General features: G+C 25.6%; 1 protein-coding gene across 2 annotated transcripts; it reads left to right on the top strand.

Moving 5' to 3' along the window:
• Positions 1 to 836: 836 nt before the first annotated feature.
• On the top strand, positions 837 to 15,624 carry LOC114130018 (very long-chain-fatty-acid--CoA ligase bubblegum-like). Of its 2 annotated transcripts, none has more exons than XM_027994900.2 (17): positions 837 to 1,601; positions 7,684 to 7,772; positions 7,859 to 7,905; positions 8,012 to 8,040; positions 8,210 to 8,408; positions 8,483 to 8,617; positions 8,795 to 8,990; positions 10,313 to 10,414; positions 10,491 to 10,637; positions 10,694 to 10,762; positions 10,843 to 11,024; positions 12,536 to 12,701; positions 12,762 to 12,896; positions 12,989 to 13,138; positions 13,206 to 13,346; positions 13,417 to 13,663; positions 13,997 to 15,624. In XM_027994900.2, the coding sequence occupies exons 2-17, from the start codon at positions 7,704 to 7,706 to the stop codon at positions 14,071 to 14,073; spliced, it is 2,091 nt and encodes a 696-aa protein (XP_027850701.2). In that variant the 5' UTR covers positions 837 to 1,601; positions 7,684 to 7,703; the 3' UTR covers positions 14,074 to 15,624. The 2 variants fall into 2 exon arrangements, with proteins under 2 accessions (XP_027850701.2, XP_027850702.2); XM_027994901.2 differs by lacking the exon at positions 837 to 1,601 and adding an exon at positions 1,941 to 2,047.
• The last annotated feature ends 1,651 nt before the right edge of the window (positions 15,625 to 17,275 follow it).

Below are 17,275 nucleotides of genomic sequence, written 5' to 3'. Positions count from 1 at the left end.
TGATGGTAGTATCGTATATAGTGTGGTGGTATAATATTTAGTCTCGATGACCCGACACGAGAAGGAAGTAAAATATAAGATAGTACACTGTACTACTGTAGTAACTATATATAAAAAAAAAAAAGTGTTACATATTATTATGAGCACAGCTATTGAGCTATGTAGTACAAGGCAACCGAATGTTATGATGATAGGTGTGATGATAATGATAGTGGCGAATGACGATGATGATGACGATAATAATAACAATGATAACCTTGAAACGAAAAATAATCACGGACACTCGCCTAAAAAACCAGTCAACAACATAATATTATATAATATTATTTTGATATTTAATACCTAGTCGCGATGATTATTTTTTAAATTTATTAGCTCGATATCGTCGGCACTCTTAATCAGTTTTTACATACCATTATGTTTTCCAAAAAAATCAAAAGAACAAAGTTAAAAAAACTCAAACAAGAAGTACGCCTCGTTCCGGAAGAGGCGCGCTGAATTCACAATTCGCGTTTCGGTATTCTATTTAGTGCCGTGGCCCGGTCCGCGTTTCCCATTGGCCGCCGCCGAAGTGGTGCGATCGCGAAAGCCCGCCCAGCCATACGTCGACTGTTCGGCGCCGCCGGGTCGAGCGTCGACCACGTCGTCACGTGCGCGTACGGCCGGTTCGTTCAAGCCGGGTCGCCGGGCCTCAGGTGCGGTCGCTGCCGCGTCTGTTCCATGACCATACCGCGGCCACAGCCTCGCGTGCGGGCAAACACGGTGACGTCACGCCGCCGCGATCCGACCGAGAGCGATCACCTTTGCGCCCAACGCCGAATTTCCAATTCCGTAACCGTTTCCACGACCGCGGACCGAGTAGAGTTCGCCGCCCGCCAGTGTACGTGCGTGTCACTGTTGACGTTGTCACCGTAGTAAAATATTACCTGTCCGTCCGCAAGTTTTGCGAGGTAAAATACGCAGCTCATAGAACGATCATTATTATTTACGCTGCACAATTTGTTGTAATAATTGTTTCTTACACACGCTGTACCGTGTCGATCATCAGCCGCCGCCGTCGCGTTAAAAATAATAGTACAATATCATTATATGGGTATATATGTATGTGCAATTATATTTATAAATAATTTCCAACACTCATCCGCCGTGGGCCCCCGGGACGTCTCTCGTTCGCGTTATCGGCATTTTCGTTTATTATTAAACCGTGTCGTCGTTTAAATCACGACTGCTGTGTGTACACCTAATTAACAGTCATAAAATTTGCTTATCGCCGTCTTTAACGCGATACGATTAACAGCCGGCTCGAGTTGTAGAGGAAGGAGGAGGAAGTCACGAGAGTCGTTTGGATTTCGTACTTTCGTAGCCGGTTCTACAATTCACCGCCGACCGTCGTCCGTTAGTCATCGCTCGTATTATTCGTAGTTTTTTGGCGTTCGAGTGCCGTCGTCCCGCGCGAACTACGATAAGTGTTAGTATTGTCGGTGCGTCTGTCGAAACGTTCACGGTGGCAAAAGTACGTTTCTGACTCGGCTTCCGAGGCGTATCGTGGCCGACGAGATAACAAGATTGTTTTCTGTGTTAATCCGACATCCGACGAAAAGGTAAATACTGCATTTTACTTTGCACGAAGGGGACGGTCGTCCGATAAACTACGACCGGGGCCACCTTTGTATAATATAATATGGCGATACTACCCTCCTTTAATTGTAGTTAGATACTTCGTGATTTTTCAGTTTTTTACTAATACGAACTTTTATTATTTTGTTTAACACTTCCTGCCAAATATTGTATACCTACTTTCTGTGAATGTGTGTGTGTGTGACGTGTGTATGTGTAATGTATGATAATACGTCCGACACAGAGGTCAGGACGTTTCGCGCGGCCAACTGATAAATTTGAATTGATTAAAATGGGATCTTTTTTTAAACCTTATTGTTTGTTTAGTTGACCACTGTGCTTCGATAAATGCATATTTGTATTTTATTTCACGTAGTTTGCATAATATTATTATAATATAAATGTTAGGTAGGAATATCCAACTTTTTTAGTAAGTAAATGTGTACTTTTTTAGTTACATAATTAAAAAATAGGTAGTACCTAATTATTTAACTAAACGTTTTTTTTTGTTGCATTATTTACATTTTTTTTTTTTATGTTATAGTTTTAATTTGTATGTACATAGGTACTTGAACTTGGTTCCAGAATTTGGTTATTTGAATGTACTTAGGTACTTTTAAGTCCAAAAAATTAGCTTTAGCTCAAGGGTTTTTTCCTGGTCAGTGGATAATTATAGATTGTTTCGTTTTGTCATATTTGTACATACCCTTGAGTATGCTCTTCATTATTATAAGAAGCCTTATATAATATTTTAAATAGTCATTATTGACACAAGATAAGAAATTTTTAGCCCGAAATATAAATATTTTATCCAATGTTTGAATATTATACCATTGTGCTATTAAAAGTGTTATATTTTATTAATTTAGTTTTATACTCATAATTGTATGTGTATTACCTATCAAATTTAAATGTTTTAATATGTAGGTATAAAACCTGTATTATGCTGGTTCAAAATCAGTTGATTAATAAAATATGTTAATTAATAAACTATAATGATCGACAGATCAAAGTCAGTAAACATCAAAGGATAGTATTTGTTGATGAACTGATGGTAAATCAGTGTAATACTGGCTTAAGTTTAATTGTAATAAATGCATGTTTTTTTTATATACCTACATAAAAAATATATATACATACCTATATACTTTATATATCTTCATGTACAAAAAAGAACCAATTGATTTTTTTTTTAAATAAACTTCCTATAATCATGTCATCGTAAATATACTTAGGTATACCTACTTCTTAAATGTATTAATAAAATATGTATGCACTTACATTTTTTACCTAAAACATGAAATAACTGTCCTTGAATGTTTGTTTATTTAACCTATTATTTAGGTAGATACATTATTAAATATATATGTTGGTATATCAATCAAGTATTTATCTTTAAAATACAAATTCTGTGAGTAAAAGCATTGATTATAAATACTATAGATTGCTCACTGCAATACAAAATACGCTGCGCGAAAATTATTTCCGATAGAGCGCGGTAAGGTATTATTTTCGTCTACAATAAAATTAATTCTAATCGCCGGCCGCATCGTCGTCATCGCCGACCGCCGTCGCACGTCGTCGTCATCCGTCGTCACATGTCAGAAATCGAAAACATAACAATTGGTCTATAAGTATTTATAATCAATGGTAAAAGTTATGGTTTTTATTTTATATTATTGGGACTTTTTATCTTTTGATTTAAATTAAATTAGCTACTAGTACCTATAAAAAATCTATGATAGTTCAACAATTAAATAAACATCTAATATAGCCTACAGGTTTACTGTCTTAGAATCCACAATTTGATATTTATTTATTTCAGCACAATTTAATAATATATTAATATGAAGTATATTGTACTAAAAATATAGGTAGGTATGAAAAGTACAATAGGTATTATGTTTTTTACAAAAGTGTTTCACTTAATTTTAAATAATATAAATAGGTATTTTAGAATTTATTACCAAGTTCCAGTTTACTTATAAAATGTACATCCTCTATGTCTCACTGTTAAATTCTAATTAGATACCTACATTTACCTTAATTAGGCATATACCCCCACATATACCTAATATGTTGTTACCTAAATGTAATTACTAATCACTAATTTTACAAAATCAAATAAAGTATACTCGATACTTTATATATTATATAATATATTAGATGTTTTAAATTTAAATATCTTAAGTTGTCCATTTTTAATTATTTAGGTATCATAAAAATATATTTGTAATATTTAAAATTTTTTTAGCAATCATTTTTTTAAATAGCGAATTCAATTTATGATTCTACTTTTTTAATAGAAAATTTTTGAAATTCTTATTTAATTACATAAGCTATAAAAGCTATGAATGAATAATTATATATATGTAGACAATTAGTTATCACTCAAGACCTTGTGTATTTTATGAGTCATAACACTAGGTTCAAATTAATTTTCCACTAATCAAATTATTTACTCGCTTACTTTTTATTATTTATTTATTTTTTTTTTTATAGATTACCTAGTAGTTGGAAAAAAACCTTGGTCAGTGTATCCGTTTTAAAATATTCAAATATCAAAGTGTTTTATTTTTATAGTTACTATTAAGTAAATCCTTGTTATCTAATTATTATCAGTACCTATAACAAAGATTTTTTTATTTTTATAAAAATATGTAGATAATCTGTTTTATTTTTAATTTTAAATATAATAAAATTTGAATACAAGTGATCTTTATTTTTATTTTTCATATTTATAAAAATCTAACTATAATTATTTATTTTTTTCATAAATTAGTCATTGGAAAAATTAAAATCAACTACCTACTTGTCAAATTTTTTTTATATTATTAATAATTTATTTTATTGTAATAACTAAATTTATTTTGGAAATGCTTATTGCAATATAATTTGAAAATGAATTATGATAGGTACATTAAAATAAAATAAAAAATTTTTTGCATGACAAAAATTTACAGAATCAGATTAATTAAAAGGTTTTATAGGATGTAGACTGCAGAATCTTGTTTTACTCTTGGTAGGCATTATAATAGATTTGTGTTAATATACTTATAAATAATTAGTGAGTTGATGTGCCCATTTTTTAAGTCGATTATTTTATTTTAATAATTCTGATTTAGTTTGTTCTTACTTTATTTTCTTTAATGATGCTATATATTGACACAAAAAAGATGTACTTCTCTCTTATCCTAAATCTTATCCTTAACAGTCCAAATACAAATAATTAGTAAAAAAAAATCTCGAAAAAAATATATACCTATTAATTTAATTACCTATTTAATATAATTATTGATTTGATATTATTTTTTATTTTATAAAACTACATCAATAGCTGTGACCTATACAGTTTTGCATGAAATAACAAACAACAAACAAATTCATAATTTAATGTATATTTATTTTATTATTATGTATATATTCGATACTAAATTATAAATATTTGATTCTTTTAAGTTTGTTTTTAAAATATTAAGAGGACATAATAGGTAATTTGAATAATTTTTTTATCTTTTAAATATTTAAGATTTTAATTACATTTATTTACAAATAATTAATATGGCTTAGGTAATAATATAATATATACCTATAGGGATTATAAAATTATTTTTTAAATTGTTTTGATACACTAATATATAAATCAAAAGGTAGTTATATAGTAAGTTGGCACTATTATTAATAAGGTTAGTTGATCTTAGGTCGGTAGGTATATATATTTTTGAGGTCATCTTGAATAACAGATGAACTATAAACTTGATTTTAAACTAAACCTGTTTTAATAAATATTTAAGTTACTCCATATCCTTGTTTTCTGATTTCTTTTTAGATGCTATGCTTACCTACTTCTATTATTTTTATTTATAAAATATAATGAAATACTTATATTTGTTGTTAAATAAGTTAATAACATTGTTTATCCATCATTTAATTAAACATTTCAAATTATTTTTGTAAATTAAATGTAATCATAATTTTATTGATTTCTGTTTTTTTTTTTTTTTTTTAGTCCATAGAAATAAATAAAATATTCAGATGAGAATATTAAATCTAAAAAATATATTATAGCATTTAGTGATTAAGAAATCAAGTCTAGATTTTAGATGATAGTTCTAGCAACTTATGCTTTTATTCGATTTCCCCTTTAATACCCGTAAACATTTTAATTTAAATACAATTTATTATAATTTAATATTATTTTATGAAGTGATTACCTAGTTCTCTTAACTTTTGTTTTTTTAATTGAAATAATTATATAAGTTGATGTACTGAATCCTATTGTTCTAGGTTACCATTGTTATAAATATTATTAATAATGAATGAATGTACGAATATAATTTAATTTAGTGCGTAAGCACTTGTTTTTGCTTATATATTACTAAAAAGAAGAAGAAAAAGGTACTAAGTTAGTAAATTATAATTTAGTATAATAATATAATTATTACACTTAGAATTTCTCTGAAAAAATGCTTTTATAATTTTTTGTTTTACCATAAACATTAATTTTTCATTAAAAATTATCTAAGTGGTCAATTAAAAATTCCTACTAATTTAATGATTTTCTATTGCTCATAATTACAACTAAACTATTGGCAACTATACATTTTTATTGCTGGTAAATAATCAATTTATCTTAATACTGTAATTAGGTAATATTTCACAGAAAGTACATATGCATGTGCTTTTGCATTGATTAAATCAATTAATTACTCTTGATCTCTCATTTAGATCAACTATAAATTCATTTTATGTTATCTTAATTTATGAATACATTTTCTACTGTTCAATTATTTGGCTTGTTATGGATAAAATACATATTAAACCTTTAAAATTATAAATCTCTGATCAACCTATGATATTATATTTAACCATTATTAATATTGTAGGTATTTTTATTATTTATTTTTTAATATCATCTATATAGAGTTTTTTTATAACTATGTTTCATATACTATTTAAATATCAAAGTCGCATATTATACATTTTTACTGATAAATATTATTAAAAAAATTCTAAAATATTGATCTTATAGTATAAAAATTATATATATAATTCATATATCACATTGTAATTTTAATCATTGATTTATATATTTTTTTAATGATGGTGTTTATTTTATCTTGAATCTAACATTATAGTTTATAAGCAATACTAAATATTGGCATGTCTATAAAATGAAGGTCATTTAAGAATACTTTCCTTCCTATTTTAAAGAAGACATGAAAATAGTATAGGTACTTAAAAATTGTAAGGTCAGATAACTTACAATTTTTAAAGCTTTGCTTATTGTATGTATACAAGAAAAACTATTGTTAATTTATATAATTGCTCTAAATTTGGGATATTTAGATATTTTAATGTATAGTTATAATAAATAGTTATACTTATACTAAAAATGTTTAACAAAATTACTTAACATAAATAAAATAACTTATATGATAAAAAATAACACTTTAAAATAGTAATGTACATTATATTTACATTTTACATGTCTATAAAGGTTCAATGACATAGGTAATAAATAAGGCTATCAATAAAATAAACTATAAATAGTCGAAGATTATAATTACCTATGATATAAACAACACGTGCCTCATCTATTGTTTTTGTAATTCATTGTTGAAATTTATAGCAATAATTGATTTAAAAAGAAAAAGAATTTTAGATTTTACTATGATGTGTAACATCTTAAAAAAAAAAAAAATTATACTGTGACCATTAAAAGTGTTCAAAAAGTTTAATATAGGTCTTATTGCTTTAATAAAATAAAATAAATAGTTTTTATGTTCATCTTCCATTTTAAAGCTAATTAAAAGTTTTCTTATGTACATGATATAGGTATTAAGCATGTTTAGAAATGAACTTTGGTTCATGACTAATCCTACCATAAATCATGGAAATATAATATAATATAATTATTTTAAAATGTAATATTATAATTAAAGTAGTTAATTAGATTTATCTGTATTATCACATTTTAAATTTATTTATTTTCCTAATTGGATTTAACAGATAAAATGATTTGTAATCTGTTTTAATAATTGATCTCTATTTTTATTTTTTCAGTACCTACTATTTAATTCATTATGAGTGATGACGGCGATATAATTCCAAGTGTTATGCAAAATGGTGGAAATCAATACAAAATAAAAGAAGTTAGTTATTTTATTAAATACAAAATATAGTTAATTGTGTTATTTTCTTTGGTTTGGTTTATTAATATTAATATTTTGCTTCACAGAATTCATTTTTACCTAGTGCTGTTGTTGAGAATAATACAAAAATGAGGTTAGTATTTAAGAAAACTTAAAAAAATTAATCATTTAGATTTTAGATTTTTAATTTTTAAAACTTATTTAATTTTTTTCTTTATTTTTCTATGTTCCATATAAAGTTTTGAAAACTCAAAACCAGCAGAAAACTGTAAGTATTATTATTTTTTAAATAAAATTAAATATGAACTTGTTTTAAGACTAAATTAATTAATTAATTATTATTCATAAAAATAAATATTTAAATTATGTTAAATGCTTTGAATTGCTTAATATTGAGTTATGAGATGTATAATAGTAATACAATTTGTCATGTTTAGATGGGCCAGATCAAGTTTTACCAGCTTCAGAAAAATATACGAGTGAAGCAAATGGCCGAGTTACTTTAAGAATTGAGGCTGGTGCAGATAATACTCCCATATCTGTACCTGGACTTTTAACTAGAAGTGCTGAATTATATGGAGATTTACCTGCTTTAAATTATAAATCGGCAAATAAATGGGTCAAAGTTACTTACAAGTTGGTTTTTTTTTGTATTAAAATTATATTTAACACAAATACCTAATTTAATTTAACATAAAATTAATTTTCAGAGAATATGAACAAAATGTAAGAACTGTTGCCAAAGCATTTATAAAGTTGGGCCTTGAAAGATTTCATGGCGTTTGTATAATTGGGTTTAATTCTCCAGAATGGTTTTACTCAGACTTGGGTGCCATTTATGCTGGGTAAGATAATTTTTTTTGTCTTGTAATTAAATGTACCATGTAAAGTTAGGTTAGACTACAGAATAATATTTTTACTCTATAATTTTATGTGTAATGTGTTGATGTAAGACTTATTTTATTTTGTAATTATTTATTAACATCTAAAATTTATTGATAAATTATTTATTGTTAATGAAGTGGTTTTGCTGCTGGAATGTATACAACAAATCTCGTGGATGCTTGTTTCCACTGTTTAGAGACAAGTAAAGCAAATATAGCTGTAGTTGAAGATAGCAAACAATTAGAGAAAATACTATCAGTCAAAAGTCGTTTACCCCACTTGAAAGCCATTATTCAATATGAAGGCAAACCTACTGAAGAGGGCGTTTTATCTGTAAGTGATTAGTTAAGATATGTTATCATTCAAGTTACATAATTTTATTGAACTGTTTGAAAAATGTTTCATATATAATAATATTCAACTAAAAAAGTCATCACTGGGTGGATTCTTTCCTCAAATGAAATATCTTATGATCTTTTTATTCTTAACCACTTATAATTTTTGTGTCTGTGAGATATATAATATATACCTATATATAAATTTTTTTTCTAAAAAAAAAAGTAAAATAAAATTATACATAAATAAATAATTTAAAAAAATGTTAGATACAAAATACTGTATCATTTGAAAATAATTAAAAAATCAATGAAGAATTTTTGTTGTTTTTATTTTTTCAATTTATATTGATTATTAATTAATTCTTTATAAAATTATAAAAAAAATTTAATTTATGGACATTACTGATAATGCTTTCCTCTTTAATATTTTTCATAACATAATAGGAATTTTGAGATGTAGACCAAAATGTTGTTAAACAATGAATACCAATACACCATAAAAAAAAAAATTAAATTTTGTTGTTAATAAACTCCTGTTTAAGAGTATTATTATTTTTATAATAAATTGAAAACACTATTTTTTTTGATAATGTATATTTTAAATAAATTTAAATATAAAACATCATTTTTGGAAAAAAATTATAGTTTTTTACTATGTTTGAATGTTTTAATTTTAATTTTTCTTGTAATGGCAATATTTTTATTTCTAATTTTGTATTTCAAAGCAAAATATTTTTTTAGAGTATTTTGGTATTTAAAATCAAATTTTGGATGAGTATTTTATAAGTATTTAAAGCGTTTAATAACCAGTTATAAATTACAATTTTGCGGGGTATGTCTGTATCATTCTGTTCGTCTTAACATTAAATACTTATATAACACATAAACTAGTTATCCAAAATTTAATTTTTATACATTAAAATATTTTGCTTTGAATAATAAATAAAAAATAAATGTTGTGATTAAAAAATGTATAATACAACATTTTTATTAATGTTATTTTTTAACAACTTAAAATAATGTAACAAAAATACCTTCAAAAATACTTATTCAAACATTAGTAGTTTTTGAAATAATTAGTGTTTTACAATGAATTATCTGGTGTATCATGAAGATATGATAATTGTATATTAAAATTATATTTGAATATGTCAAATCATTGTGATACTTTCTGTATGTATACATATTAATGTGTGTTTAATATCATAAAGGCCCTAATTAGTAAATTTTAGTATATGTATATGGTTCTTAAATTAAATTTGGGCTTTTATTTTTCTTAAAATTATTATACAATTTTTCCTTTTCATATTTTTCTAGTGGGAAGATGTGATGAGAATTGGATCAGCTGAATCTGATGATAAATTAAATGCTGTATTGAAAACTATGGGAGTCAACGAGTGTTGTACATTAGTATTCACGGTAAATTATATTTAAATATTTTATCAATATATCTTTATTTATATTAATAATATTATTTTATATGTATTAAAATTAGTCTGGAACTGAAGGCGCATCAAAAGCTGTCATGGTTAGTCATGATAATCTCACATACAATGCATACATGATCACGAAATTTTTGTCCTTAGTCAATGGCAAGGAAGTTCTTGTATCATATTTACCTTTAAGTCATGTAGCCGCACAAGTAGGTATATGTACAATAGCGTATGATTCATTTTTAACAATATTTAATATTTTCAGATCACTGATATATATAGTGCTATCACTTTAGGGGCTCAAGTATATTTTGGTGAAAAAGACGCTCTAAAGGTTTGTTTGTAAAAATTAAAATGTTGAATATGTGTTGTGTACCTATTTCATTCAAAAAAAAATATTCATTTTTATTTTAGGGTTCTTTAGTGAACACACTTCAAGCTGCTAGACCTACAGTTTTTTTGGGTGTTCCTCGTGTCTGGGAAAAAATTAATGAAAAATTAGTGAGTATTGGCCGAAAATCAGGTTCATTGAAGAAATACATTGCTGATTGGGCTAAAGAAGTTGGCTTAAATCATTATGAAGATGCAATGAAAGGGTTAGTACACTTAGTTCTACTCATAATTATAACAAATATGTTTTTTATTGTTTAGAAACTAAATATTTATTAATTTAAGATTTGTATTTTATGATAATATTATTTAGAAATACAAATTTTAATGAAATTGTTCATTATTAGTGGATTTTTACATTTTTTTTTATTTAGCTTAATAGGAGTAATCATTTTAGATTATAATATGTATAAATGTATGCTATTATATACTATTTTTAATTATTTTCTTTGTTAACATTTTATTTTGTTTATCATTTTTGAGAAAAATATTTTTAACTTTCAGCACTTAATTGATTTAAAAGATGCTTCGAGATCTCTATAATATGTTTCCTCATGTATATTCATGATTTTTTTTTACTATTACATTATTATCTATATTTGTATAGTATTATTTATTACCTATTATTATACGGATTAATTTAATATTTTGTCACTAAAAATTATCTAATTTATTTATTGTTCATGAAAAAATAAAAGTTTTGGATCAGTTTTAATTTATTGCTTTCCATTAATAAATTGAACTTTATTTATATAGTACTGATAATTTTAATATTTATTAGTCGTATGAAATTTCGTGTTCAAAATAGCTTAAAATATAATGTACCTTAATATGCTAAAAAATACTTTGATATATTTTACCATCGATTATAAATATTATTTTACACTTTTATCAATGATTCTACTAAATTTACTTTTATAATTCTTAAAATATGGTAAAAAGTACTTGCTATCTAATATAAGTAGTTGTATTTACTGGTATTAGTTGTATTTGAATATCATTTATTGAACATGCTTACCATTGTTAATTATTTATTTTAAACAAACAGTGTTCTAACTATGTGTCTTGTTAATTTATTAAATTGAAAAACATTTTCATGTTTCAATATTTTGTTTATTGACAACTATAATTCTAAAAATATAGGGGGCATATCAATAATATGGTGATTAGTTGAAAAAGCACCTCACCATCAACAATGTCACCAAATAAATAATTCAATGCCATTAATATGCAAGTTCTTAATAATATATGCCTTTAGCTTAAAAATATACAACATAATTTTTATTATAAGTTCAAAAATTGATCACTGATCTTACCCTCGACAATAAATTAAATCTACATTTTGCTGTTTCTAGAGTATTTACTTATATTAATATTTTCCAATGATTTTAAAGAGTAGATTAAAAGTAATAAAAGTGTTTATTTAATATAATAAATTTATATTTTATTAATAAATTTAATATAAGTGGTTATTTTCATATTTATTTTTTTATTTACACGCACTGATCACTAAATTAATACACTTAAAATTGTTCTTAATCTATACTGAATAACTTTTAACTTAAATAATAATTTAATCCAATAATTGTATGCTATTTATCTATAACATTTTAACAATTATTACTTATATATTTACAAACTAATTTAAACCTGATAGTTGTTTTTTTAATCCAATTTTTATTTTATATAATAACTTAAAATATGTTTTATGTTACAGAGTGGATAGAGAAACATATTCGTATAAATTCTTCAGATGGTTAATATTTAGTCGTATCAAAAGTGCTATTGGTTTCGATAGATGTAAATATTTTATTTCAGCTGCTGCTCCTATAGCAGTGGAACTAAAAAAATATTTTATGAGTTTGGATATACCTTTATGTGAAGTAATATAATACTCTTAACAATTGTTTGGACTTTAAATTAATTGTATTTGGATTTAACAGGCATTTGGAATGTCTGAGTGCGGAGGTGCACATACATTGAGTAATCCAACTGACGAGAATGTCGCTGGTGTTGGAAAAACATTAGAAGGAGTCAGATCAAAAATCGACAAACCTGATAAGGATGGTAATGGCGAGGTAAATACCAACATTTTTGTTTTCAAATACTATATAGATGCATATAATTCACAACTTCTTGAGCTAATATTAATTTAACATAACATGTTTAGTTGTGTGTTTATGGACGTCATGTGTTTATGGGTTATTTGAATATGCCAGACAAAACTGAGGGTACCTTAGATGCTGATGGATGGCTTCATTCTGGTGATATTGCCCAAATAGATGATAAAGGATATGTTACTATTACTGGAAGGATAAAGGTATTAGAAATTAAATTAAGTAAAAGTTGTAACTTATATAATTTCTTTATATTTTATTGTATCTTAGGAATTATTAATAACAGCAGGTGGAGAGAACATACCTCCTGTATTGATTGAAAATAATGTTAAAGCTGCATTACCAGTTGTTAGCAATGCTTTCTTAATAGGAGACAAGAGAAAATTTTTGTCCATACTGTTATCTCTAAAGGTATATTTTTGTGTTTTATTTTTCTTGAAATATTTTATCAGTATTATTATATTACATTGTATGTATTCAGTGTGAAGTAAATGCTGAAACCGCTGAGCCACTTGACACTTTAACACCTGAAGTGATTTCATGGTTATCGTCACTTAATTGTAAGTTTACCAAAGTGTCGGAGGTCGTTGCAAACAAACCTAAAGAAGTTTTTGACGCCATACAAAAAGGTATTGATGCAGCAAACAAGAAAGCTATATCTAATGCTCAGAAAATCCAGAAGTTTACACTTCTGCCTATTGATTTCTCCTTGCCTACCGGTGAATTAGGTAAGCCAATTACAAATCTAAATTTTACTTATATATATTGTTTATTTATTACATTATGTGAAATTTAGTACTATTTAGTATTTTATAGATATTTCTTTATAATTGTTGACATATTTACTGCCATTAAATGAGTTGAAATGGCCTTCTAAATGTTTTGAAAGTGTTTCAAAGATATTAAATTGATTACATATTATTTTAATGATTATGATCTCAACAGTTATATCAATAATTTATTATTATATAGCTGCTCATTAATATAACTTTATCTTTTTTGATAACTATAAATGATTTATTTAATAAACAGTTACTAATGTAAATGATTAACTGTTTCAGGTCCTACATTAAAAATCAAGCGTCCAGTAGTGAATGATAAATACAAAGATTTAATTGAAGAGTTCTACAAAAACTGATGAAACCGCATTGGTGAAAAATAATTTTTGTTTATGTTACTCAATAAATAATACACTATACATGAAAAAAAAAAATTATAAACAAACAAATTGTTCACACAGGGTGTTTGAATCAGCAGTTCTTTTTCATTTTGTACCAGTTTAACATCTGTAAACCTGTAATTTTTTTTTTTTTTTTTTAAATTGTATATCTCCTTCTTTATCCCTTGAAACTATTGTTGTTGTACTTAAATATGAGTAAGTTATTTTTTATTATATTTTCCGTTACCTTGTGATCTGAATTTCTGTACTTTTCTGTGTACAAAATTTGTTTTCTGTAGGTAACTATTATCTTTTAAATTTAATTATTTTAAATAGACAAGTTATTATTGTTTTAGTAGAAATATTTTTATTGTGATATTTTTTTTTCAAACAAAACAACTAGAATTTTTATAAAATATTTTAATTGAATATTATTTAAAATTAAGTTAATTAATTGGTGATAAAATTAATAAACATAACATTAATTGTTAATTTAATATATATGCACATATATACTTATTAAAAGACTACAAACTTGTTGTACGGTTTCATGTACAAACCGTGATAATATTGTCAATTCTTTGTAATGTAGTATTGTGTTACTTAAAACAATTATATTATGATGATTTTACATAGTAATATTATACATAATTCTATGTGTATACTGTATAGTATCCATTTTGTGATTTTTATTTGTTGAATTATGTATCAATTGTGTATATTGTAAAACAAAAATCGTGCAACAAAGTTGTCTTAATTTTTTTGTATTTGATTCACAGAAGAACTGTTTAGTCTTTAATTTAAATTTTTTAGTCTGGTTTTACTTGTTAAATTATTTTGAATCTGTTATTGGTATGAAACTTTTTTTGTGTGACTGCCCACCATATGTACTCAATAAGCTGCTTAACCAATTCTGTTTAGTGTTCTTAGCAGTTAGTACTTAATATTAACTTCTATTAAAAGTTATTAGAACTAGTTATTGCTATTACAATCTGTATTCAATGTTTAATAATAATCATCCTACTTAAGCGATATAACACTATTACCTAATTCTTTACATAATACTGAAGTACTTTGACGGAAATGATACTTAATACATTTCTAGCATTATTGACTTTTTTCTGTCATTTGAATATATTCTAACATAAATCATTTCATTTATGTTTTTTTTGTTGTTCTAAATTTTTATAAATTTTTTTTAACGCAGAATTTGTAAAAAAGACAATAATAGTTGGATAAAAATTAATATTTTAACCCAACAGCAGCAATGGTACTTTGAGTACATATACAAAATATATATATTTATATTTTTTAAAATTTATATTGCATTTGTATAATATTTCTAAAGTTAGTACAATGATATATTTTTTACAAACAGTTTGATGAGCTTTTTTTATATAAACAATGTATAAAACATTAGACACTATTTATTACGAGCTTATAGAACATAATATTTTTTAATTGTGATTGTTTTGATGTGCAATATGGTCAAATGTTATTAAAAAAAAAAAAACAAAAGTAAGATGACAAGTGGTATTGTTGCATTTTTTAATGTTATTATTTATTATTTTTATTAATCCCCTCCTTTGGCACTATCATCTATGCGTATAATAATTGTCTAATTTGCAATAACCAGTGACTTTTGAAGTTGTGATAAGACATCATATGACAGATGTATTATATGTACAATATCAATATCAAATTTGTAGGTATATACTATATACATTCAAATTGAAGAATATATATTCTTTGTTTTAGTCCATGACTGGACTCTAGTGTAGGGATCAGGAACTTAAAGCTCTTTGAATCGTGTATTAATCTTAAGATGTTGACAAAATGATAGCATTAAAATATAAATTAAAATTCAATTCAATTATGATAAAATAAAGTTTTTCTAAATTTAAGACTAATTTTTATGTTTTTAATGTCTACCAATTTTTGATGAAGTGATTCATTGAAATAAATCAGTCATTTTTTTTACTATAGCATGTTTTTTTTTTGTCTAAAAACCACAATTTGTTTCAATTAGGTAGGTATTTGAAAAAATGGCTCACTTAAACGAAAAGGTACTAGACCTCTACACCTATGTATTAGAAGCTTTAGTTTTTAGTGAAATCATTTTTTTTTAGATGAATATAATACTGCAGGTCAAAGGCGTATTTAGGATTTTGCTGCCCTGGGAACACATTTTTTTTTTATATAACTGTTTAAATCAATTTTAAAATAAAACCTTCCAGTTAAATTTACTGCCCCCCAAAAAAGTGCTGCCCGGGGCAATTGCCCCCTTTGGCCCCCCTTAATTCGCCACTTCATCAGGTTTTATTTATAAATATACAATAGAAAACAAATATATAAAGAACTGGGTTAAATTATAACATGTATCGTTTAGGGGTATTTACACTTTACACTTTACACTACTCAGTACGTGCTACAATTATAATTTAGGATGAAATAATTACTATAATAACAGACTATAAAAGCAATCATTTTGTTTTAACTTTTAAGAGATCTAATTCGAGCAAAAAAAAAAAAAACTGTTCTGCGAAAAATAATTTTTTCTCTGTGATTTTTGTTGGTGCTTATCTGTTTAAAACAAAAATTGAAAAATAAAAAACTGATAAAAATACGTATGACGTGTATAGTTTCCATACATGATATATGTTTGCTATGATAGTCGTAGTGGTATTATTTATTTGCCTATGTCCTATACTGTTTTTAATATACGAGAGGTGATATGATATTGAAAATTGAAATACTAAACAGTGAAAATTGTAAGTACCTACCTACCTATAGATAAATGTTGGTGGGAAGAAGGGGGTTGAATATTAACTTCATAATGAATTACATATGTTTTCAGACATTTATTTCCGCATTACTAGCTAGTAGTGTTGTCCAGTACCCTATATGATGATCAAAATAAACACATTTCATGGCGTGAAAAATATCTTGTCTTGTCGACCGACGATCACAGATTGTTGATGTATTACAATCGCACCTCACGGGCCACGGCGTCATGCTATAAACAACGAAATTAATGATTATTGGTTTGCAGTGATCACTAACTATATGCGCCATTTACGCGACCACAGAAACTTTGAAAATTGCCTATATCGAACTCCTAGAAAATGGTCGTTAATAATATTATTAAAAAAGTAAGTACCCATTTTAAGTATTTTAAGTA

The sequence above is a fragment of the Aphis gossypii genome, chromosome 1 (genome assembly GCF_020184175.1).
Source record: "Aphis gossypii isolate Hap1 chromosome 1, ASM2018417v2, whole genome shotgun sequence".
NCBI lineage: Eukaryota > Metazoa > Arthropoda > Insecta > Hemiptera > Aphididae > Aphis > Aphis gossypii.
The sequence above is the reverse complement of the archived record's forward strand: the minus strand, read 5'-3'. Positions and strand labels throughout refer to the sequence as shown.

Bases quoted from the DNA above. Each gene is read 5' to 3' on its own strand.
- LOC114130018 (XM_027994900.2), top strand. From the start codon at position 7,704: ATGAGTGATGACGGCGATATAATTCCAAGTGTTATGCAAAATGGTGGA. The intron at 12,702-12,761 runs GTAATATAATAC...TGGATTTAACAG, and splicing joins TGGATATACCTTTATGTGAA to GCATTTGGAATGTCTGAGTG. The intron at 12,897-12,988 runs GTAAATACCAAC...TAACATGTTTAG, and splicing joins ATAAGGATGGTAATGGCGAG to TTGTGTGTTTATGGACGTCA.